The following is a 24,821-nucleotide window of genomic DNA, read 5'->3' on the forward strand; positions in this document are numbered from 1 at the left end:
CAGGAGGCTGGGGCAGGAGAATTGCCTGAACCCGGGAGGCGGAGGTTGCGGTGAGCCGAGATCGCGCCATTGCACTCCAGCCTGGGTAACAAGAGCGAAACTCCGTCTCAAAAAAAAATAAATAAATAAATAAATAAATAATAAAGTTAAACTTTTAACTTATAAGTTTAAAGTTTATAATCTTTCCTGGAAGAGAGCGGGAGGCCGGGCGGTCAGTTTTTGAATTGGCCTATTAAGTCAAAGTCTGCCTTTCTCGGCTCTCCTTGAGTCCTCTGAGCATGACTTGCCCACATTCTCTCCCCTCTGCAGGAGGAAAACTCCCTCTTCATCATGACCAACATGATCCTCACCATGAACCAGACCCAGGGCCTGTGTCCCGAGGTAGGCGGCTCCCCCGGCAGAGCCCCAGGCCCCCACCCCTCTCTGCACGCCTGTCCGCAGGTATGTGGAGCTGGGCCACGTGGACCTTCTTCTCACTCCTTCTTTTTCCAGATTCCAGATTCAACCAGTGTGTGTGAATCAGATGCCAGCTGCACTGCTGGCTCTGCCGGCACCCACAGCAATGGTACGAGCTCGAGGCCTCCTGGGGAAGGCAGTCCCTGATCAGACCACCTCCACTGTGAAGCCTCTTCGATAGGGAAATCTCAGGAATAAAGAAATCCCCCCAATTCCTTCACATGACCCTGGGTGAGCCAGGTGTCGAGGCTGGGCCCTAGAACCCTGTCTACATTCATGGCTGTCATCCCAGCTCTTGCCCTGTTTATTTATTTATTTATTTATTTTTGTGCCAGAATCTTGCTCTGTTGCCCAGACTGGAGTGCAGTGGTGCGATCTCAGCTCACTGCACCTCCCGAGTTCAAGCAGTTCTCCTGCCTCAGCTCCTGAGTAGCTGGGACTGCAGGCACATGCCACCATGCCTGGCAATTTTTCTATTTTTGGTAGAGATGTGGTTTCACTATGTCGGCCAGGCTGATCTCAAAATCCTGACCTCAGGTGATCCGCCCACCTCAGCCTCCCAAAGTTCGGGGATTACAGAAGTCAGCCACCGCGCCCGGCCTCTTGCGCCATTCTTTAGCTTGGTATCACCCTGGCTGAGATGTGGCTGGCACACAGGTGACTGTCTTCCTCTGATTCTAACTCCTGGACACTGACACTGTCTAAATCCCAGATTTGCAGAGCTCAGGATTGGCTGCGTGGGAGCCTGGGTGGGGCTGTTATTCTCTACTCCAAAAAGGTAGAAAACGGGAGGCCCCTGTGGACCTGGGACCCCCTTGTCCTTGTAGGAGTCTCAACAGGCAGATGCGTGCCTTTCAACGGGTCCGTGAAGACCTGCGAGGTGGCAGCCTGGTGCCCAGTGGAGGATGACACACATGTGCCACAGTGAGTCCAGCCCTAGGGAAGGAAGAAAGTGCCTTTTTTTTTTTTGAGACACAGTTTCACTATGTAACCCAGGCTGGAATGCAATGGTGCAATCTTGGTTCAACCTCCGCCTCCTGGGTTCAAGCGATTTTTGTGCCTCCCAAGTACCTGAGATTACAGGTGCCCACCACCATGCCCGGCTAATTTTTTGTATTTTTAGTAGAGACAGGGTTTTGCCATGTTGGCCAGGCTGGTCTCGAATTCCTGACCTCAAGTGATTCACCTGCCTTGGTCTCCCAAAGTGCTGGGGTTACAGGTGGGAGCCACTGCACCCCGCCGGAAGCACCTTAAACTCTGGATGTCAGCCTTGAGCAGAGGTAATCAAGGATTACACTTGTGTGTTGTGGTTTTCTGTGTGTTACTGGTGTCTGTGTGGAGTCAGGCTGCCCTAGGATGACTGCTCTCAACCACAAGGCAGCGACCATCAGTGGCAAGGTGGGCCACAAGTGTCTATCACTCACTAGAAGGGTGCAGGTAATTTCCTCGTATGTTAGGACTCTGTCAGTTTCAAATAACTGACAGGAAACAGTTCTCAGTGCCTTAAGCACATGTGCGCGCGCGCGCGCACACACACACACACACACACACACACGTGTGCTTAGTGGGGGCCGTATATTGTTCAGCTAACCAAAAAGATCCAGCGTGGCCATGAGCATCTTGTGCCAGGCTGAGGCAGGGGAATCACTTGAACCTGGGAGGCGGAGGCTGCATGTGCTGAGATGGTGCCACTGTACTCTGGCCTGGGTGACAGAGTGAGGGCTAAAGAACAACACCCTGGTCTCCCTGCCTGCCTCCATGTCCTTTCGTGCCAGCTTCACTCACAGGATCTACCACATAGCCCAGGGGGCAGCGCTGCACTTTAAGCCCCCATGGCCAAGTCCCAGCTGTCCCTGGAGAGTCTAGACCTGTCCATCACTACATCATCAGCCACAGCTCTCAACCCATCAGTGTGGCTGGGGCATGGGTTTTGCTTATCAGCTTGGGCCTGGGCCTCATGCCCACCTCTGCAGCTGGGGCTAGAGTCGGACCCACCCGAGTGACACAGGCAAGCATCAGGGAGGTATGGCTTCCAAAGGAAACTTGGGGTTCTGTTATCAGAAAAGCTGGGAGCAGATGCCGGGAAGAAAATAACAGATGTTTGCTACATTATATTTTAAACTAAACTAGACAGATTTGGCCAGGCACAGTGGCTAACGCTGTAATCCTGGCACTTTGGGAGGCTGAGGCAGGCAAACCACCTGAGGTCAGGAGTTTGAGACCAGCCTGGCCAACGTGGTGAAAAACCCCATCTCTACTAAAAATATAAAAATTAGCCAGACGTGGTGGCTGTCACCTGTAATCCCAGCTACTTGGGAGGCTGAGGCAGGAGAATCGCTCGAACCTGGGGGGTGGAGGTTGCAGTGAGCCAAGATCGCACCACTGCATTCCAGCCTGGGTGACAGAGGGAGAGTCTGTCTCAAAAAATAAAAATTTAATAAAAAATTTAAAAATCAACTAAACTAGACAGGTTCAAGGTTGCTCCAGACTAACATTCTCACTGGTTGTCTGTCATTGGCTGTGCTTGGCAGGGGGGGAGTCCAGGCCGCACTCTGAGAAGCGCATGCAGCCCAATGCCTTGCTCACCAAGAGCGCCGACTGAGGCCTCTATGAGCCCTGGGGAGCAGGAAGCCACTGAACCTCATCCTGAGTGTGTTGAAAAGGAGGGAAAGGCTGAGAACTGCAGATTTAGAGATTGCTGAGGCAAAGGAAGGTGGTAGAAAAAAGGAATCCTAGCATCTTAGAGCTGAAGAGGATCTCACAGAGCTGTGCTCTCCAGTGCAGGAGCCTCTGGCCTCACGTGGCTTTTGAGCAATTGAAATGTGGCTGGTCTGAAAGGAGATGGGGCATCCATAGGAAATACACTCATAATTGATTCTGAATTTTTTTTTTTTTTTTTTTGAGACGAAGTCTTGCTGTGTCACCCAGGCTGGAGTGCAGTGGCACAATCTCAGCTCACTGCAACCTCCACCTCCCGGTTCAAGTGATTCTCCTGCCTCAGCCTCCCAAGTAGCTGGGATTATGGATGCCTGCCACCATGCCCAGCTAATTTTTGTAGTTTTAGTAGAGACACCGTTTCACTATGTTGGCCAGGCTGGTCTCGAACTCCTGACCTCAGGTGATCCACCCACCTCAGCGAGAGAGCAAGAAAAATATGGTATCTTGTGAGACACAACTACAAGCCACACTCCAATTTAAAGTTTTCTAGTAGCCACATTAAGCAAAAGAAACAAGTAACATTTTATACAATAACCCAAAACATTACTTCAACACGTATCCAACATAAACTATCAATGAGATATTACACATTCTTTTTTTCATAATAAATATTCAGAATCAGGCTGGGCACAGTGGCTCACGCCCGTAATCCCAGCACTTGGGGAGGCAGAGACGGTTGGATCACTTGAGGCCAGGAGTTCAAAAACAGCCTGGCCAACATGGTGAAACCCCCTCTCTACTAAAAATATAAAAATCAGCCTCGTGGTGCGCACCTGTGATTCCAACTACTCAGGAGGCTGAGGCACGAGAATCCCTTGAACCTGGGAGACAGAGGTTACAGTGAGACAAGATCGTGCCACTGCACTCCGGCCTGAATGACAGAATAAGCCTCTGTCTGAAAAACAAAACAAAACAAAAACGTTTTGGAACTAGACAGAGGTGACGATTGCACAACAATTGTGAATGTAGTAAATGCCACAGAATTGTCCAGTTTAAAATGATTAATTTTATATTATGTGAATTTTGTCTCAATTTCTCTAAAAAGGTGAGTTGATCTTAAAGTATTGTATATGAGGCACACAGGTGTATGGGTGTGTTACGTACAGGAAATGACAAAAATTTGTACACCCCTGTTGTGAGCCATCCCCCTTGAGGGAGCAAGGACTTTGAAGATCTGAGATAAGGCTGGGCACAGTGGCTCACACCTATAATCCCGACTTTGGGAGGCCGAGGTGGGTGGATCACCTGAGGTCAGGAGTTCAAGACCAGCCTGGCTACCATCCTGAAACCCCGACTTTACTAAAAATACAAAAATTAACCAGGCGTGGTGGCATGTGCCTGTAACCCCAGCTACCCAGGAGGCTGAAGCAGGAAAATCGCTTAAACCTGGAAAGTGGAGGTTTCAGTGAGCCAAGATCACGCCATTGCACTCTAGCCTGGGCAACGGGAGCGAGACTCCGTCTCAAAAAAAAAAAACAAACAAAACCCGAGAGAAGCCCCTTGGTCTCGGCCTTTCTCTGACAGCAGCGGTGACAGGCTCAGCTTTCCTTAGAGTGTGGCTCTGTCACTGGCCTTGCTCCTGTCTCAGGTCTGGGAAGACTGTCGATGTCATTCCAAAGATCCCACCTGCATGAGGGGAGCATCCCCCACAGAAGTGGTCAGTCCTACAGTGCCAGATTCTCCAGGAGAAATTCACCAAAGAAATGGAGGCCCCTTGGGGACAGATTCAACTTGTATTGTCAGCCAGGAGCTGACGTGGCACTTCTGAGAAGGGGCTGGCGCACCTGCTGGCAGGTGCTTTATGCACTTTGCAGACAGGTCAGAATCCAGCCTGTAGGCAAATTTACCATGGCTTTGACTTGTAAAACCGGACCTGCCCAGCCTTTGTTCTTCTCCTGGAGAACGCCTGAGGCCCTGAGACCTGGGAGGACTGATTTCCAGTGAGGCCGTGCATCCCCTCCCTGGTTAGCTTGATTCAGTTCTCCCTGCCTTGAGGAGAGGCTCTGCCCTTCTTTGAGTGGAAGAACCTGGAAGGCTTGGCTCAGTCTCTTTTCTTAACGCAGTGTGTATGCAGAAGGGGGTAGATAATGCTAGGGGTGGTGCATCTTTTTGACAAAATGACATTGTAAGATGTGTGTATATGTTTTTAAAAATATTACGTAGGGGCCAGACATGGTGGCTCACTCCTGTAGTCCAGCACAGGAAGGTGGAGACGGGAGGATTGCTTGAGGTCAGGAGTTCCAGACCAGCCTGAGCAATGTAGCAAGACCTCGTCTCTACAAAAAAATTATTTTAATGAGCCAGGCATGGTGATGCCTGCCTGCCTATAGTTCCAGCTACTTGAAAGGCTGAGGTGGGAGAATCCTTTGAGCCTGGGAGGTTGACGCTACAAGAACCTGTGTTCATGGAACTGTACTCCAGCCTGGGCAACAGAGCAAGAGCGTGTCTCAAAAATATATGTAGGCGGGGCGCGGTGGCTCAGGGCTGTCATCCCAGCACTTTGGGAGGCCAAGGCGGGTGGATCACTTGAGGCCAGGAGTTGGAGACCAGCCTGACCAACATAGTGAAACCCCATCTCCACTAAAAATATGAAAAATAGTTAACCAGACTTAGTGGCACATGCCTGTAGTCCCAGCTACATGGGAGGCTGAGGCAGGAGAACTGCTTGAACCCAAAAGACAGAGGTTGCAGTAAGCCAAGATCACGCCACTGCACTCAAGCCTAGGTGACAGAAATGAGACTCCATCTCAAAAAAATAGATAGATAGATAGATAGATAGATAAACACACACACACACTACACATTTACACATGTATATATTATATCTAATGGCTATGTGAGTATATGTGTATATATGTGTTTAATTAACAGTAATGTTACTGTTTTTCAGACCTGCTTTTTTAAAGGCTGCAGAAAACTTCACTCTTTTGGTTAAGAACAACATCTGGTATCCCAAATTTAATTTCAGCAAGTAAGTGGCAGCCAGGTGTGTGAGTTCACCAGGGTCTGGGGGAAACTTCCGGCTCCTCTCTCTCTGAGGCATTCACGGCTCTGATTTTCTGCTTCCTCTCGACTTCAGGAGGAATATCCTTCCCAACATCACCACTGCCTACCTCAAGTCGTGCACTTATGACGCTAAAACAGATCCCTTCTGCCCCATATTCCGCCTTGGCAAAATAGTGGAGAACGCAGGACACAGCTTCCAGGACATGGCCGTGGAGGTGGGTGTGGGCCCTGGCTCTCCTGACCCAGCTCTGATCGTGTCTCGTGCCAGGCGCTGAGGAAAGCCTTGCCGTGTCTCTGCTGCTTACCCCCAGGGAGGCATCATGGGCATCCAGGTCAACTGGGACTGCAACCTGGACAGAGCCGCCTCCCTCTGCTTGCCCAGGTACTCCTTCCGCCGCCTGGATACACGGGACATCGACCACAACGTGTCTCCTGGCTACAATTTCAGGTGGGCGTGAGCTTGATCCCCTCACTTGTGTTCTGGGGGTGCTGGTGGCTGGGTATGCACCAGTGGGCGCACCCATGCCTGCTTAAGACCAGCACTCAGGCAGCACCCCAAGGGCAGGCTACTGGTCCCCCATCCAAGGCAGCAGGGAGGCCATGCCAGGAAAGTGCCCTGCTCCAGGGCCATCCGGCTCCCAAGAGCCCTCCTTGCCCTTTCCTGCCACAAGAAACATAGTGAGAGGGTTCTTTGAGCAGCCAGGAGGGGCTGGGGCTTGAGCTTTCCAGCGCCAGCCTCAGCCGTGACCTCCACTCACTGTCTCGAAGAGCGGATGGTCTCGGGATCCTCCAGTCCAAAGGCCTCTGGGGCCTGGCCCAGGATTTGGCTTCTCAAAGGTTGAGCCTGCCCAGAAGCACCAGAGTACAGGGGACAAAGGTTTGAGGCCCTGAAAGGCCTTTGCTGGATTCCCTGCTGCAAATGCTGGCGTCTCAGTGTCCTGGGGTTGCTGTAACTGAGTCCCACAAACAGTGGCGTCTCAGTGTCCTGGGGTTGCTGTAACTGAGTCCCACAAACAGTGGCTTGTAACCACAGGACTTGGTTCTCTCACAGTTCTAGAGGCTGAAACCTGAAGTGCCGGCGTCAGCAGGGCCATGCTGGCTCTGAAGGCTCTAGGGAGAGTCCTTCCTTGTCTCTCGCGGCTCCTGGGAGCCCACGGTGTTCCTTGGCTTGTAGACGCATCACTCCAGTCTCTGCCTCTGCAGCCACGGGGCCTTCTGCCCTGCGTGTGTCTCTGTGTCTTCTCTTCTTGTAAGAATGTCAGTCATTGGATTTAGGGCCCACTCTATCTAGTGTGGCCTCACCTTAACAAATTACATCTTCAGATACCCTATTTCCAAATAAGGTCACACTCCCAGGCTTCAGGTAGATGTGAATTTGAGAGACACACTGTTCAACCTACTACAGCTGATGATCTCCTAGCAGGGCCTTATTGTCACTTCCTTGAGGCAGTGGAAGCCGTAGCCAGGTACATTTCTATGTACGCTTTGTTGCATTTTTCACACCCCTTAAAAAGAGGCTCTCCAGACCAGGTGCAGTGACTCATGCCTGTAATCCTAGCACTTTGGGAGGCCAAGGCGGGCAGATCACTTGAGGTCAGGAGTTCAAGACCAGCCTGGCCAACATGGCGAAATCCCATCTCTACTAAAAAAAATACAAAACTTAGGTCAGGTATGGTAGCTCATGCCTGTAATCCCAGCACTTTGGGAGACCAAGGCAGGTGGATCACCTGAGGTCAGGAGTTCCAGACCAGCCTGGCCAACATGGAGAAACCCTATCTCTACTAAAAATAAAACAAATTAGCCAGGCATGGTGGTACATGCCTGTAATCCCAGCTACCTGGGAGGTGGAGGCAGGAGAATTGCTTGAGCCCTGGAGGTGGAGGTTGAAGTGAGCCGAGATCGCACCACTGCTGCACTCCAGCTTGGGTGACAGAGCAAGTGTCCGTCTCAGGAAAAAAAAAAAAAATGCCCCCAGGGACCATCCCAGGCATTCAGCCTTGCTTTTGGGCTGCATTTATCTCCCTCTAGCGGTGACGTATGGAATCCAACCTGTACGGGATCCCAAGACCTCTGAAATTGTGGGATCTGCTGTCCTTTTGCACCATCCGGCTCACTGAGTAAGGCAGATGTTTGAATTTTTTTCTAGCAGTTAGATTTGTGTTGTTCCATCTCTACTGTCACACACTTCTTGTGGAATCCTCAAACATGGGTCAGAGCCCTAGAACAGAGAGACCTCGGGACACCTATCCCCCAACCTCGGCCAGCATCAGGCCCTGCCTGAGCCTCCCCGACCCATGACATGGAAGTTGTGGGCCAGATACAGCATGGACCTAGGGTGCGGGCCTAGGCTCCTGGTGGATACCCGGAGAACATGCGGCAGCAGATGTATGTCTTGATGGTCCTCCGCCAACCATCCATCCCCGTGCGCATGCGCTCACCCTCTCGCTCTGTGTGTGTGTGTGTGTGTGTGTGTGTGTGTATGTGTGTGTGTATTTTTTTATTATTGTTGTTATTGTTTGTTAAGGTAGTGTCTTGCTTTGTCACCCAGGCTGGAGTGCAGTGGCTCAAGTGCCACCACGCCCAGCTAATTTTTAGTAGAGACAGGGTTTCACCATGTTGGCCAGGATGGTCTTGAACACTTGACCTAGTGATTCGCGCACTCGGCCTCCCAAAGTGCTGGGATTACAGGCACGAGCCATGTAATATTGGAGTTCCGGGGTTCAGGGTGCCCTCAGCTCCCCTGAGAGGACGTTTCTCCAGGTTCTTGGTCTCCTGCCCTCTCAAGAATGAGAGGGGACCATGGCGCAGAGCACAGCAAATGCCAGACACAAAGGTGTTTGTAGAAAGTGATTTATTTAGAGCAGAGAGAGAAAAAGGAGAGAGAGAAACAGCTCTCACCTTGAGTGAGAGAAAGAAAAGCCGCTCTCACACTGAGTGAGAGAATCCAGAAAGATGGAATCCAGGAGAGGAAAGCAGCTTCCGCACTGAGTGGAAGGGAATAGAGAGAGAGAGAGATGGAGTTTAGGAGGGGAAGACAGGCTTCCACGAAAGAGTGTGGAAGGGGACTCCAGACGGAAAATCCAGGAGAGAGAAAGATGGCTTCTACGAAGGGAGTGTTCGTGGAAGGGGATCCAAACATGGAGTCCCAAGGGATGTGGAAGAAGGGGACTTTTCACCTGGGAGGAACCCCCACCTTCTCTAAGACCCCAGGCCAATGAACGAGTTCCTTAGAACTTCTGCTGGAGTGATTGACTCTTAGTTTCTTCCCGTGCCCCTGAAATTTAAGCATAAACCGTTAAATCTCCCAGATGGAGAGAGATGGGAGTGAGGCATGGCGCTGAGTTCTTGCCCTCAAAACTGCGCCCCCTTTGGACCCGGAAAGAGAACACCTTCCCTCACTCCCGCGCCCAGCTTTTTTTTTTTTTTTTTTAAATCAAGGCAGTGTGTTGCTCTGTCGCCCAGGCTGGAGTGCAGTGGTGCGATCTCAGCTCACTGCAACCTCCACCTCCAGGGTTCAAGTAATTCTGCCTGCCTCAGCCTCCTGAGTAGCTGGGATTACAGGCACATGCCACCACGCCCAGCTAATTTTTTTATTTTTAGTAGAGATGGGGTTTCACTATGTTTGCCAGGGTGATCTCAAACTCCTGACCTCAGGTGATCCACCCACCTCGGCCTCCCAAAGTGCTGGAATTACAGGCATGAGCCATCACGCCCGGCCATGTGTTTTTAAATGGTCTTATTGAGATGCAATTCACATGTCATACCATTCACCCATTCAAAGTATAGAATTCATAGTTTTCACCATCTTCACAGATAAGTGCAATCTTCACCACAGTCCATTTTAGAACATTCCGTCGTCTCAAGAAGAGCCTCTGCACCCTCTGTCATCCCCTGGCCCCCGGCAACAGCAGTCTACTTCCTGTCCCTGCGGATGTGCCTCTTCTGAGCATTTCATATAAAGAGAATCATGCCCTGCGTGTCCTTCTGTGCCTGGCTCCTTCCCCTCAGCCGGATGCTTTCCAGGTTCATCCGTGTTGTAGCCTGTGTCAGTATCTCATCTCTTTATGGGCAAATCATATTCTGTTGTGTGGCCAGATTACGTTTTGTTCATCTCTTTATCTGTTTGATGGATCAGTGGTTCTTTTTGTTGTTGTTCTTGAAAACTGCGTGCACAGAACCAGTGTTTCTTGATTCTGCACTGGTGCTGTGTTTGGGGGCTGGCCCAGTCCCTTCCTGCAGTGCTGCTGCCACATTCTTACTGCTAGATGTTAGACATCAGGGTCCCTTAAGGGAGGCAGGTAGGATGTTGAGAGCAAACGGTTCGGGTGCAGTAGGGGATGGTGGTGCTGGAGGAGGAGGCCTCCCTGTGCCCCTGCACCCAGTGGGCCCCGCATCCCCCTGCACAGCCCACCTGAGCCAGGACAGAAGCCCCGAGCCGCTCATCTGTTCAGCCGGCAAAGTGGACCGTCCGCCCGCACCTGCTCTGCTCTAACATCCTCTCCTGCGGCCTGAGGTCCCGCCCTGGCCGTCTCCCTGCCCCAGCCATCCCCGCCAACCCGCCAATCCATCCTCCTTCCTCTCAGGTTTGCCAAGTACTACAAAGACCTGGCTGGCAATGAGCAGCGCACACTCATCAAGGCCTACGGCATCCGCTTCGACATCATCGTGTTTGGGAAGGTAGCTCGCGCCACTGGCTCCCCTCTGTCACTCCCCCAAGGGGCAAGGGGCCTCTCCCTGCCCCCGCGGAAACACGTTTGTTCTTTTTCTGTGTCTTTGCAGGCAGGGAAATTTGATGTCATCCCCACCATGATCAACATTGGCTCTGGCCTGGCACTGCTGGGCATGGTGAGTGGTTTAGTCCCTGCCTTCACCCTCACGGTGAGGTAAGACCCTGGGCTGAGTCCTGGCCCTGGGACCCGGACCTCAGACCTGTTTCTAGACTTCTTTCCCTCTGCCCCCAGCCCTCCTCTGCATTCCCTTGGCCAAGACCATGCCCCTCAGGTCCCAGCCTTCTCCCGAGAGACAGGGGTGCCTTTCTATTCCGGCAAAGATTCCAGGCTCCGTGGGAAGGGGCACGTGCAGAATGAAAGGGGCTGCAAGCCTCCCACTCACTCTCATCCTGTGCTCAACTCAGGCGACCGTGCTGTGTGACATCATAGTCCTCTACTGCATGAAGAAAAGATTGTACTATCGGGAGAAGAAATACAAGTATGTGGAAGATTACGAGCAGGTAGGCCCCTCCTGGCCCCCGCCAGCAGAGGTGTCTTGTCTCCGGGGTGCGGAAGCCATGGGCATGGGGACCGTCTGGGGAGGCCCTTCTGCAGAGGCTGGCACAGGTTTGGCACAGTGTCACCCTGTTAGCCCGGGCAGTCCTGCCAGTCTCAGCAGCTGCTCCATCCCTAGTCCCCTGTACTGCATTGACTCTTTCAAGCCAGCAACATCTCAGTTGGTTCTGATAATGGATGCCCTGAGAAAGCCTGGGGCACACGCTACTTAAATTCACTTTGCATAACAGGAAGGTGGGTTCCAGGCCTTGGACCAACTTGAGAACCCCTGGGGGTGAAGTCCAGGGAGCGCCCCTTACTCCCGCCTGCCGCAAGGGGTCCCGGGGAGCAGGGTGTGCCGGGTGTACCTCGATCCACTTGTGTCCTTCTTGGCAGGGCCTTGCTAGTGAGTTGGACCAGTGATGCCTACCCCATCAAAGAACAGAGAGGAGGAGGGAGAAATGGCTGTCACATCACCCCAGAGAAAGTTCTGGAATCTGATTGAGTCTGCGCTCCACAAGTACTCAGGGTTGCCCACAGCTCCTGTGTGTCGTGTGCAGGATCTGTTTGCCCACGCAGCCCAGTAGCTCCCAGGTCTGTTCTTGGCTGGGTCAACTCTGTGGTTCCTGCAGCCTGGGGTTATGGGTGAGTGCTGGCCCGAGGCAGTGGCACTGCTGTGGCTTTCCGGGCAGGAGCTGGCTTTGCTCAGAAGCCTCCCGTCTCCAGCTCCCTGCAGAACAGGCCCAGTCCTCCGAGGCACTGCGGCTCTGTGCAAGCACTTTATGCGGCAGAGGAGGCCACCTGGTTGCTGTCACTAGACCTACAGCAGGCCTGGGCTACAAGGCTGCCCCTGACATTCCCTGCAGTCAGGACGCAGAGCGGGCATTACTCCTCAGAAAGCGCTGTGCGGAGGTGGTGGAGGACCAGACATTAAAACATGATTTTCTTAATCCCTGTCTGTTGTCTCATAGCATGTGCTAGAACTTTCCTTCCTACCCTTTTACGACGACAAGTAAATCCACTTGTCCAGCCCACTGTGCTCAGAAAAGGTCCATGGAACAGTCTGTTTCTGGAGCTTATGCACATTTCCCCCTACTTCTTATTTATTTTTGAGGCAGAGTCTCGCTCTGTCACCCAGGCTGGAGTGCAGTGGTGTGATCTCTACACTGTAACCTCTGCCTCCTGGGTTTAAGCGATTCTCCTGCCTCAGCCTTCCAAGCAGCTGGGACTACAGGTGCGCCACCACACCCAGCTAATTTTTGTATTTTTAGTAGAGACAGGGTTTCACCATGTTGGCCAGGCTGGTCTCGAACTCCTGACCTCAAATGATCCTCCCGCCTCAGCTTCCCAAAGTGCTGGGAGTACAGGCATGAGCCACCATGCCCAGCCTATTTACTTATTTTTATTCCCAGCCTGGAGTGCAGTGGCACGATCACGGCTCACTGCAGCCTCCACCTCCTGGGCTCAAGCAGTCCTCCCGCCTCAGCCTCCCATAGTGCTGGGATTACAGGCATAAGCCACTGCACCCGGCTGCCTACTTTTTAAAGCCTAGTAATTTCTGTCATTAGCTTGTCTTCTTATACAGTTCACATGATGCTTTTTCTCTAGTGACATCTTACCTGTGCTTCAATTTTGACATAAAATTACAATTCTGTGCTACAGGTAATGCAATTTTTGGTAGCATGGAAGTGGCTTCCTCTACCATCCCTGTTTGCTTCCCAAAAGTTTCCAATTAAAAGCAGCAGCACGCACACCTAGCTCTGTACAGGTTTGAAACGTTCATGAAGCTGTTTCCAGGTACAACTTCACACCAACTGAATTGGTGCTGTTTTGGTTTATTATTGTTTGTTTGAGACAGAGTCTTGCTTTGTCGCCCAGGCTGGAGTGCAGTGGCGCGATCTTGGTTCACTGCAACCTCCACCTCCGGGGTTTGAGCAATTCTCTTGCCTCAGCCTCTCAAGTAGCTGGGATTACAGGAGCATGCCACCACAGCCATCTAATTTTGTATTTTTAGTAGAGACGGGGTTTCACCATGTTGGCCAGGCTGGTCTCAAACCCCTGACCTTGTGATCCTCCCACCTCAGCCTCCTAAAGTACTAGGCTTACAGGCATGAGCCACTGTGCCCAGCCACACATCCGCTGAATTCTGCATCAGGTATTTAGAATCCCCCTAGAGGAAGCAGTTCGCCCTTCACCTCTGCCATGAATTCACTTCCAAGTACTACTGAGGGGAACTATTATTTTAGAAATACTCTGCTTCTGCTGGATAAATTACCGAGCTGGGCTTTTCTTGCTTTTAGAAAAAAAAAAAAAAAAAAAAAGGTTTACCAACTCCCCTTTAATGAAGCTCTGGTTCGTGCTGCCTTTTAAAAAAATGCTTGTTACCGGTGATCCCAGCACTCTGGGAAGCCAAGGTGAATCACTTAAGCACAGGCATTCAAGACCAGCCCAGTCAACATGGTGAGACCCTATCTCTACAAAAAATTAGATTAGCCGATGTGGTAGTGTACCTCTGTAGTTCCAGCTACTTGGGTGGCTGAGGCTGGAGGATCACTTGAGCCCAGGAGGTTGAGGCTGCAGTGAGCTACGGCAGTGCCACTGCACTCCAGCCTGGGCACCACAGTGAGACACTGTCTGAAAAACTAAAAATAAAAAGTGCTTGCTTGGGCTTAAGGGTCAAATGGAGCCGAAATGTTTAGAAGTGGTGATAGGGTCTGAATATGTCTGCTGAAATTCACATGTTGGGAACTGAATCCCCAATGCAACAGTGTTGGGAGGTCAGAAGCCTTGGGGCGGTGACTGAGTCAGGACTGCAATGCCCTCATGAATGGGGCCAGTGCCCTCTAGGAGGGCTATAGAGGGAGTGCATCCACTCTTTGCCCTGCCACCTTCTGCCGTGCAAGGACAAATGTTCCTCCCTCCAAAGGATGCAGCATCAAGGCACCCTCTTGGAAGCAAAAAGCAGCCCTCACCAGATACCAAACCAGCCGGCACCTTCCTCTTGAACTTCCTGCCCTTCAGAAGTGTGAGAAATCAATTTTTGTTCTTTACAAATTACCCAGTCTTAGGTCCTCTGTTACAGCAGCACAAAACAGACTTAAGGCAATGGGTGTGTCTGTGATCTTGCTGGTTAAGCAGTGATCGTCACTGGCTATCTTCTGAGGTGGGAGAGATGTCGTTTAGCCTCCTCTTTTATAAAATAAAAATGTGAAAGCAAGCCAGTGTTGGGGTGAGGGATGGCTGTGGGGGTCACTGCTCATCTACTCACCGGAGTTACCTTGCATTCAGCTGTGCCACCCCCTACTCATTGGGGCCCCCTGGTGGCCGCCTCCTAAGTAGCCGACCTTCAGCCTCATATCTGGGGATGGGATTCCAGGAGTCCAGAAATGCCTAAAGCACTGCTGCATGGTGGTGCACCTGCATGCACTTCCTGTCACTTTTGTCAGATTCATGAGAGCTTTAACAGGAACCCCCTGCTCCCGACCCTTAAAGGCCAGGATTTTAATGTCGTATTTCTGCAGAAATCGACAGGAATCTCAGACTCATCTGCTGCCCCTTGATAACGGAAAAATGAGGTTCAAAGCCAGGAAAGCAATGCCTGGGTGACAGAGCAAGACTCTGTCTAAAAAAAAAAAAAAAAATTAAAAAACTATCTGAGTGTGGCAGCAGGCCCCTGTGGTCCCAGCTACTTTGGAGGCTAAGATGGATGGATCACTTAAGCCTGAGAGGTGGAGGCTGGAGTGAGCCAAGACTGCCACTGCACTCCAGCCTGGATGACAGAACGAGACCCTGTCTCAAAAAAGAAAAAGAAAAAAACCAGAAGGGTTTTGCTGGCAAATTCTAACCCTTGGATGACTGACTTTTTGGAGTCTCACCTCACAGATGATGATCCATAAAAGTGGCTAATGCCTACCTCATGGGGCAAAGCCTCATGTGGCATGGCAGGCCATAGCTCAGTGTGACTGAGACCGCTCGGGGGCTACGCAGCTGTCTGGCCTCCACCAGAATCTTGCAATTACCTGCCTGCAAGAGCAGTGCTGCTCAAACTTCAGCATGCAGATGACTCACCTATGGAGCAGGTTTAAGCCAAGCCTGGGCATCTGCATTTCTTTAATCTTTGGGACAGGGTCTTGCTCTGTTGCCCAGGCTGATATGCAGTGGCATGATCACGGCTCACTGCAGCCTTGACCTCCAGGGCTCACACAATCCTCCCACCTCAGCCTCCCGAGTAGCTGGGACCACAGGCATGCACCACCACACTCGATTAAAATTTTTTTTGAGATGGAGTCTCGCTCTGTAGCCCAGGCTGGAGTGCAGTGGCGCGATCTCGGGTAACTGCAACGTCCGCCTCCCGGGTCCAGTTCAAGCAATTCTCCTACCTCAGCCTCCCAAGTAGCTGGGATTACAGGCACGAGCCACCATGCCCAGCTAATTTTTGTATTTTTTAGTAGAGACAGGGTTTCACCATGTTGGTCAGTCTGGTCTTGAACTCCTGACCTCATGATCCGCCCACCTTGGCCTCCCAAAGTGCTGGGACTGCAGGCTTCAGCTACAGTCATGGCTGCCTCCTGCACTTCTTTTTTATATTTATTTTTTTGAGATGGAGTTTTGCTCTTGTTGCCCAGGCTGGAGTGCAGTGGTGTGATCTCAGCTCACCACAACCTCCACCTCCCGGGTTCAAGCAATTCTCCTGCCTCAGCCTCCTGAATAGCTGGGATTACAGGCATGCACCACCATGCCTGGGTAATTTTTTGTATTTTTAGTAGAGATGGGTTTTCTCCATGTTGGTCAGGCTGGTCTCAAACTCCCGATCTCAGGTGATCCGCCTGCCTCGGCCTCCCAAAGTGCTGGGATTACAGGCGTGAGCCACCGCGCCCGGCTGGCAGCTGCATTTCTAGCCCACACACTGAGTAGCGAGGTCCTAGGACATGCTGTCAATTCGAGATTTGCCAAATACAGTAGCTTTGACTTGCGCATCTGACCCTGCTGTCAGCCTAAGGCAGGAATACACACATCAGGGCAGACAGCCTGAGTACACAACCACCAACACAAACGCAACCACCAACACAAACATCCCAAACAGGCCCCGGCTTTGCACCATTTTGCTATTTATTTCAACTTTACAGAGAAGCTTAAACATCTGTGGAAAAACACCAAGGGCTTATTTTTCTCTTAAGTTCATGTACTTTTTAGTGATAAATACACAGTATTTAACTCTGCACACCTGATAAAAGGAAAATGCATAGTAGAAAGGGTTAGGAAACAAACAGAAGCATCGGGCGTTGAATCAATCATAGAGTAGAAAAGTTGGCAGTCCCCAGAAACTCGGCCTCCAGCTGGAGCGGGGAACCAGCATACCCTGAAACTTCCCTAGCACCTTGGAAGCAAGTGGAGGTCATGATTCTTCCACTCGGCAACGTGAAGCTCCCCACTGGAAGCTCCCCACTGGAAGACGAGTGACAGCAACAAACCAGGCCTGTGTATCCACCTGCACAGGCATCCTCCTTGTTCCAGAAAGGCCGAGGATGGGAGCCCTGCCTCTCAGGAAAGGCCAGACCAGTGGGGAGAGGCCTCTGCAGCCCCAAGTGTCAACAAGGGGCTCGATAAGGCTTTCTGGGAGCCACTGGCAACTGGTGGCATGGAAGGGGGCGGTGGAAAAGGGCCGAGGAAATGGAAAGTGGATGGTTTGTGCTTCCTTCGAGGCCACAGGTGCAGGCCACAGGTTGCTTACACCAGATTGGTCCCACAGATGAGCCAGCAATGGAGGAAATGATGGGCGTCCTCTGTGCCCACTGGAAGAGCTGCTCATAACAGCGCCTCCTTTCCCGACAGAGCTGGCATTTGAAAAATCAGTGTGCTCCGAGAGAGAGTGTAGCTCAAATGCTTTGTGTTTACAGCCATCTTGGCTTATCCTTTTCAGGTGGGACAGGTCCTTTCCACAGCTTTCTTTGGTGTTTCTTCGTATAAAAAAAAAAGTCATCAATGTGGGCCTCTCCCACCCCACTGCCCCAACAGCTGGGTGCTGCCTGATTGCTGGCATTCCCCGGAAGAAATCTTAGATGGAAATTTCCGTGGTGGGGAGAAATGGCATTGTCGGATGCAGCTGTGTAAACAAGAGAAGCCCTGCAGAAGCTCTGAGCGCTGCCGCCCCCTGGGCCAGCCACCAGGCCAGGCCAGAGCCCACAGGCAGGCTGGGCCTCGGACTAGGGACCTGATGGCTTTAACCTCTGCAAGGTGCTTATTGCAAACTAGCCAAGCCCCATCTAGTGCCAGGGGGGCTGGGGCCATTGAGTCCTTTCCCATAAATGTAAAGAAGAAGTGCAAGAGGAAGTGCTGGATGACAAAAGACCCAGCAAGCAGGCCAGATGACACTCTCTAGACGACCTGTCCTTTGCTCTTCAAAGCCAGCATTCCCTAATTCTGAACTGCTTATAAGATAACAAGAAAAGTCTGGCTAAACTACAGTCAAGAGCTTAGTTAGGATCTATGGAAGCCAAGAATACCCAGAGCTCTATGAACGGGCTGGGCAGGGGTATAAGGCCTTGCCTTCGTCTGAGAAGTCCTCACACCAGGGCTGATCAGGTGGAAACAACGGGGAAGCAAAGTCTTCTGAACCCACTTCCTGGTACGGTCTTTCCCCAACTCAGATTCTGCCAAGCGCTGGAAAGCAGAGCTGGGAATCTCCCAGGGCGGAGTCTTTCCAGCTTTCCTCCCCCTCAGTTTCACCCTCCCCCACCCGTAGCTCTGAAAGGAGTCACACTGGAACCTCAACCAAACTTCCCAATATTAATTGGAAGTCAAAAAGATGAACCCTGCCTTTCTGGACTTTTAGCTACAAAGGGGAACTTCCCGTGCCCAGCCCTGGTTTCCTCATGCCCTGAGGAGTGCTGTGGGTTTTAACCGTCTTCTCTAAAAGGGTGCCAAGGTTACTGTATGGAGTCTAGGGAAGCTCAGATCCTCAGGAGGATTACTTGTGTGTCAGTCCAGTGAAAGCATTTCCCAACTGGCCCTCCAGAAACTGGGTATTTCATTGACCACAACAATCAGCTAGGATTTAAAATGAAAACAAAACCTTAGCGGTCTCTAGAATACACAGTTTATGAACTAGCTAAGCTGCTAATATATACAGACAGGCATAGGTTTCATCGGCTCTAACTGATCACATGCCTGAGCCGTGAACTAGATCCTGGAAGCTCTAAATCATTTCTGAACTACTGTGCTCTAGAGTTTAGTTAGAGACTTGAAAATATTTTTTGTTTAATCGTAAGCCTTGTAATGTACATGGAAGCATAGGATTTCACCTGAAGTTTTTGTAATCTGTCAAAGAGATTTACCAGAGCTTGGTCAACTATCTCAGAAACCTGCTTTCAGCGGCTGTTATGAAGAAACACGCTCAGTCTTTCAGGAGAAACTTTTCCCTCCACAGCTGCCAAATACCCTTCCAGGCTTGGAAAATCCCCTTCTAGAAGCACTTACTAAATTTCAAGCCCTTTCTGTTTTCCTGACTACAATTCTACCCATAAAAAAAATTTAAAAATCCTTCTTAGAAATAAGTTGCATCAGAGCTCCCTGCAGTTACTGAGGGCCAGCCCCACTCTGCCTCCTGGAGTCCACAACTCTGGAAGGTGCCACGGTTTGGGTTTGCACAAGGAGCCACATCTACCCGCCTACTCCCTCTCAAATGCAGCAACCACCTCCATGGCCTCAGACCGTCGGAGTTTTCTGCTCACTTTCCCACAGTTGTCAAACCCCACACACACTCACTTGGTCTATCTGACACGGTCCTGAAAATCACAATGAAGGATTTTTGGCATAAAAACGTTTTAAAAAGCAACTGTCCCAAAATGCACATGGGTTTGGGTCTGCCACTCCTCACACCTGCCTGTTCAGCCAGCCAGCGGCCAAGGTCCACGTCACGGAGTCAAGTCCTTTTTTTTTTTTTTTTCCCCTTTAAAACAACAAAGGAAGAAACAAATAACCAGAGATGACGATCGAGGCTCTACACACGTGCTCGGTTTCCGTAGGACATGCTGCTATGGAAACGCGGGTGTAGCAGCCCCGCAGAGGCGACGCGGCGTGCATGCGAGGTCGAGCGGTCCAGGCAGCTACTCGGACTCCATCGCCTCCTCCAGCTGCGGTGGATGCATGGGTGTGGGGGAGCCGGGGGCAGGGGCCCCGCAACTTTCCACACAGGGGCTGCCTTTCACAAGAGCACTTCCTCCTCCCCCACGGGGGGCGGGTCGGTGCCCTGGAGGTTGTCTTCGCTGCCTTGCTTCCTGCTCACCGAACAGAAAACCAACGTTAAGACTCCAAGATACGCCAGCGAGGCTCTTGAGCCAGCTGCTCGCACATCTGGGCCCCCCTGCCCAAGTGAGCCATCGCACACCCCCGGAACATGATCTACATAACCCAGTCTTTGAGATCCTCTCCCCCTTTTCTTTGCTCACATACATTTTTCAAAGAAGACTTTGCAGCCAACCCCTCTGTAAATGAAAGACCAGCATCATCTGCCAAAATTAGCAAGGAGCTGTACAACAGTTGCAAAACTATGTAACACCAAGAATCACTGCACAAATCCCAAGTAGAACGTGCCCCCACCCCACCCCACGGTGCCTGTCATGCCAGGTTTTTAGGTACCTCGACCCCCACCTAGGTTATGAGCTCTAGCAGGGAAGGGACTGTGACACTGTCCTCAGTCACCAGCTGTTGAGTTCCTTGTGTGTATGTGTGTGTGGGGGGTGATCAGGGCCTCCCCCCGGCCTGGCACACTGCTGGCCCTCAGGAAAGGGCTGCTGACAACTCCTCCAGTGATCCTCCCGCCTCAGCCCTCCCACAGCCAGTCCTGGGGGAGGACCCCCTCAGACAGAAGAGGAGGCCCCTTCCTTCCTGGAAGTCGGGGGAGGAGAGACCCTGTGTCCCTGAAGAGCCCAGGCTAGAGCCGCAGGTGTGACAGCGTGGATGGTGTGACAGGTACGAGGGGAATCCCCAAGGAGGGGCCCATCTCCTCACCAGCATCACACAGCTCCCCCGATCTTAGGGAGGCCACTGGGCATGCCACATGGGTCACTGTCTGTCCTTCCCCAACAGCAATCTGTGTCTCCTGTCCAGGCGGGAGCCTGTCCTTACACAAGGGAAGAGAAAGCGTCATGTCTGGCTTGCTATGTTTCTGATGAAAAAGGCTGGGAAGATCCCGGGGAGGAGGCACTGTAACAAGACATCAGGCCAGGCCTTCAGTCTCCACCCTTGCATTGCCTGTGGGTAGGGGCTGGTTCTTATTGTAGATGGCAGAGGGGCCTCCAGTCCAAGACCCCCATTGCCTGAATCAGCTCTGTGAGCTCCCAAGACCAAGGCATCCCACCTGCTGGGGGCTGAGGGCAGGGGATCCCAGGTGAGGGGAGGAAGGGGCGGTACAGCCCTTTGAGCCAATCTCCATCTGCTGCTGTCTTGCAATTTTGATCTCATTGAAAATAGGGCCAGCCACGGTGGCTCATGTCTGTAATCCCAGCACTCTGGGAGGCTGAGGCAGGCGGATCACCTGAGGTCAGGAGTTCGAGACCAGACTGGCCAACATGGGGAAACCCCGTTTCTACTAAAAAATATATAAAAATTAGCCAGGCATGGTGGTGAGCACCTGTAATCCCGGCTATGCAGGAGGCTGAGGCAGGAGAATCACTTGAGTCTAGGAGGCAGAGGTTGCAGTGAGCCGAAATCATGCCACTACACTCCAGCCTCGGTGACAGAGCAAGGCCTTCTCTCAAAAAAGAAAATAGAAAAGAAACCAACAGCAGACTTGGCAGACTTGCTCCCGGACGGGAGGTAGCCCCAGTCTGGTGGCAGACCCTAAAATGGAGACTGAGAGGAGGAAGGCCGAGGACAGGCCAACCCACTGGGTTTCCACTCCATCGTCCCGTGAGGCTCACACCCAGGGCCGGGCTGCCCAGGCATCTGTCTGGGCACAAGGTGGGGGACTCTGTCCGCCTCTGAGGTGCTGAAGACCGGCTCTGAGGGATTGCCATTTTCCCTGCTCTATGCTGGAGGGCAAGGTTTCTCTCAAAAGCATAAATAATTCCCAAACAGCTGTTCCTCCTAGATTACCACATAAGCCCTTGCTCCCGGACGGGAGGTAGCCCCAGTCTGGTGGCAGACCCTAAAATGGAGACTGAGAGGAGGAAGGCCGAGGACAGGCCAACCCACTGGGTTTCCACTCCATCGTCCCGTGAGGCTCACACCCAGGGCCGGGCTGCCCAGGCATCTGTCTGGGCACAAGGTGGGGGACTCTGTCCGCCTCTGAGGTGCTGAAGACCGGCTCTGAGGGATTGCCATTTTCCCTGCTCTATGCTGGAGGGCAAGGTTTCTCTCAAAAGCATAAATAATTCCCAAACAGCTGTTCCTCCTAGATTACCACATAAGCCCTGACTCCCTACTCCCACGGGATGGGTGGCCAATCCACTGCATCTCGTAAGCCAACTCCTGACACCTGTACGCCAATGTTCATAGCATCAGTCTGCATTCAAGAACCAAAAGGTGGAGACAAGTCCATCCACAGGTGAATAGATGAACAAAGTGAGGCGTGTCCATACAATGGAATATTATTTGGCCACAAAAAGACGTGAAGCACTAATGCACATAAAGCATGGATGAACCTCGAAAACGATGCTAAGTGAAAGAAGCCAGACACAAAAGGCCACGTAGTGTATGATGCCATTTATATGAAATGTCCGGGATAGGCAAATCCATAGAAAATTAAAAGGTGAGTGGTTGCTGGCGTGGGGGAGTTGGATGGGAACAGCTTAGAAGTGTAGGGTGTCTTCTTGGGCTGATGAAAATCTCCTAAAGTTGATGGTGGTGATGGCTGCAGAACTCTGACTGTATCAGAAAGCACTGAATCGTACCCTTCCCATGGGTGAATGACATGGTATGTGAATTATACCCTCAATAAAGCTATTTTCAAGAAACAGGGCCAGGCGCAGTGGCTCACACCTGTAATTCCAGCACTTTGGGAGGCCAAGGTGGGTGAATCATGAGGTCAAGAGATTGAGACCATCCTGGCCAACATGGTGAAACCCCGTCTCTACTAAAAATACAAAAATTAGCTGTAGTCCCAGCTACTCGGGAGGCTGAGGCAGAGGAATCTCTTAAACCCAGGAGGCGGAGGTTACAGTGAGCCGAGATTGTACCACTGCACTCCAGCCTGGGAGACAGAGGGTGTCTTCATCTCAAAAAAAAAAAGAAAGAAAGAAAAAGAAGAGACTGCCTGGAGCGCCCACCGAATCAGGTGGCCACGACGGATGGGCTCATTGGGAAGGACAGTGGGGTCCCCACCCACCATGGCACCTGCAGCAGGGGTGCCCAGCAGATTCCCCCAGTCTCATAGGACACAAAGCCTCATCTGACCTGGGAGGTTCTGGTCACCGGGCTGGGTATGTGTGTGAAGGAAGCGTGGCTGACAGCAAGAAGGTCTGCATCCCACTTGGGTGACAGAACGCTTACATTACTTTGCAACAGGCAGGAAGGGGATTTATTTTCTAGGTCTAAACACATCAAAGAAAGAAGAGTGGAGGCCAGAGAGCCCTGAGCGAAGAGCCACGCAGTGCAGCATGCCTGACCTATGCTCTGACCATGCGGACTCGCTGGGGCACCCATGGGCCCCATGACAGAGCTTCAATGCCATTGACGTGCACTGAGGAGACGTGTGTGCCACAGGGGTCTTCAGACCTGGGTGCATCCGCAGGCATTCCAGCTGGAGCGCCATGCACCCGCAGCCCCAGCCCACATGCATGACTCACCATCGGGTCCAAGCCCCCGAGGCCCCTCGTTCTAATACTGGGTCTGGAGGCCCGTGGTGAGCCTGGCCACAGCGGCCCAGGCTGGAAGGAACATCTGCCTAGGTGGGGATGCCCCGTGCTCTGCAGCTGCCCCCACCCCCAGACCCCAGCAGAGGCTACGGCACAGGCAGGCAGGCATTACCTTGAGCTCAGACAGGGGCTCACATTCCCTGGTTGTTTTTTTGCTGGAATCACCAGAGGGAGGGAAAAGGGACATGAGAAGGGAACCTTGGGATCCATGGGATGCCCGTTCCCCCACCCCAGAGACACTCACACCCCAAACACCAGCTTCAGAGAGCTGGAGCCAGGATGGTGTTGACAGCCCATGAGTGGACACCTCTCCGCCTGGACACATGGGGTCCTGAGTGAGACCACGCTGCTCACTCACGCATCGCAGAGCCTCAACCTCCCACTCAGGCACTCACACTCCCCGGCCCAGAAAAGTGCTTTCCTTCCGACCACGCAGAGCACCCCCAACTACGGTGCAAGTCCCCGAGAAAGGTAAACTTCAGGTGGCTTAGCCATCAGCAAAAGGGGGTGGGCTGAGCCCAGGAAGGGGTGCTGACTGCCCCGGTGCATCAGGCGGCTTTCATCTGAGTCTCTCCAGATAGCACCACTTCAGGGAGGGCCTGTGCAGAGTGGGATGGGCAGGGCTGCCCCAAGCTCAGCCTCCAGCCACCCACTCCCCCACCCAAGAAGGCAGTCAGCCACTCACGTGAGCAGGTTTCCAGGCGCTGACAACGAGCGCTCCTCCCGCCGGCTGCCCTCAAATGGGTTCCCAAAGGAGCGTTTCCGTATCATGGTCTTCACCAGGATCTGAAGAGGGAGAAAAGAGGAGGTGGCAGGTGACTGCCTGGCAGGTGGGGGCGATTCCAGGCAACACCCTCCCTCTTCCTTCTCCCCAGCCCCTGCCAGCTCCCAGGGCTAGTGGCCTATGGCAGGCCTTTGAGAGAAACTGGCAATGTCCTTCCCACCTGGGTGCATGTGACAGAGCCATCCTTAAGTCTGACTTGTTCCAAAACCTCCTGTGGTTCCCTGGCTGCCATCAAGATAAGGTCCCAACCCCCTGGTCTGACATTCAAGGCTGGCCATCATCTAGTCCCTGCCTCACCAACCCCTACAGGCCTGTGCTCCAGGAGAGTGGGCCTGCACCATCCCTCAGGCACACTGGCACCTCTGTCTCACGGGAGCCACGGCTGGATAGGCTCCCCAGGCCCCTCAGCCTGTCTCATCTTTAAGGTGAGGCCTTTATTTTTGGTGAAAGCTGTCTATGACCACCGCAGCGAGAAACTATTGCCTCCTAGGTATGATTCTGAGAGTCGGGCTGCTTTTTCAAAATTGAGACATACAAAAGTAAGTAACTCAGGCATGGAAAACCAAACATCATATCTTCTTATTTATAAGTGGGAGTTAAGCTATGAGGACGCAAAGGTCTAAGAATGACACAATGGACTTTGGGGACTTGGCGGGAAGGGTGGGAGGATGGGTGAGGGATAAAAGCCTGCACACTGTGTGCGGTGTATACTGTTCAGGTAGCGGGCGCACCAACATC

General features: G+C 52.2%; 2 protein-coding genes across 6 annotated transcripts in view; one reads left to right on the plus strand and one right to left on the minus strand.

The window, feature by feature from the left end:
- The window catches only part of P2RX4 (purinergic receptor P2X 4), a 26,325-nt gene extending 13,931 nt beyond the window's left edge, over window positions 1-12,394 (plus strand). The window contains exons 3-12 of the mRNA XM_017544258.2: window positions 310-381; window positions 493-565; window positions 1,284-1,380; window positions 6,065-6,145; window positions 6,254-6,395; window positions 6,492-6,628; window positions 10,764-10,857; window positions 10,960-11,025; window positions 11,315-11,410; window positions 11,841-12,394. Coding sequence (XP_017399747.1) covers window positions 310-381; window positions 493-565; window positions 1,284-1,380; window positions 6,065-6,145; window positions 6,254-6,395; window positions 6,492-6,628; window positions 10,764-10,857; window positions 10,960-11,025; window positions 11,315-11,410; window positions 11,841-11,867 — 885 coding nt within the window. The 3' untranslated portion in view covers window positions 11,868-12,394. The remainder of the gene's footprint in view (window positions 1-309; window positions 382-492; window positions 566-1,283; window positions 1,381-6,064; window positions 6,146-6,253; window positions 6,396-6,491; window positions 6,629-10,763; window positions 10,858-10,959; window positions 11,026-11,314; window positions 11,411-11,840) is intronic.
- A 6,860-nt stretch (window positions 12,395-19,254) lies between these two features.
- The window catches only part of CAMKK2 (calcium/calmodulin dependent protein kinase kinase 2), a 56,614-nt gene continuing 51,047 nt past the window's right edge, over window positions 19,255-24,821 (minus strand). For 3 of the 5 annotated variants that reach the window (XM_017544255.2, XM_017544253.2, XM_017544254.2), the window contains 3 exons: window positions 23,985-24,085; window positions 23,412-23,454; window positions 19,255-19,720 (listed from right to left, as the gene is read on the minus strand). In XM_017544255.2, coding sequence (XP_017399744.1) covers window positions 19,550-19,720; window positions 23,412-23,454; window positions 23,985-24,085 — 315 coding nt within the window. In that variant the 3' untranslated portion in view covers window positions 19,255-19,549. The remainder of the gene's footprint in view (window positions 19,721-23,411; window positions 23,455-23,984; window positions 24,086-24,821) is intronic. The other 2 variants (XM_017544257.2, XM_017544256.2) reach the window with 2 other exon arrangements.

Source organism: Cebus imitator, unplaced genomic scaffold (assembly GCF_001604975.1).
Source record: "Cebus imitator isolate Cc_AM_T3 unplaced genomic scaffold, Cebus_imitator-1.0 Scaffold169, whole genome shotgun sequence".
NCBI classification, from domain to species: Eukaryota; Metazoa; Chordata; class Mammalia; order Primates; family Cebidae; genus Cebus; species Cebus imitator.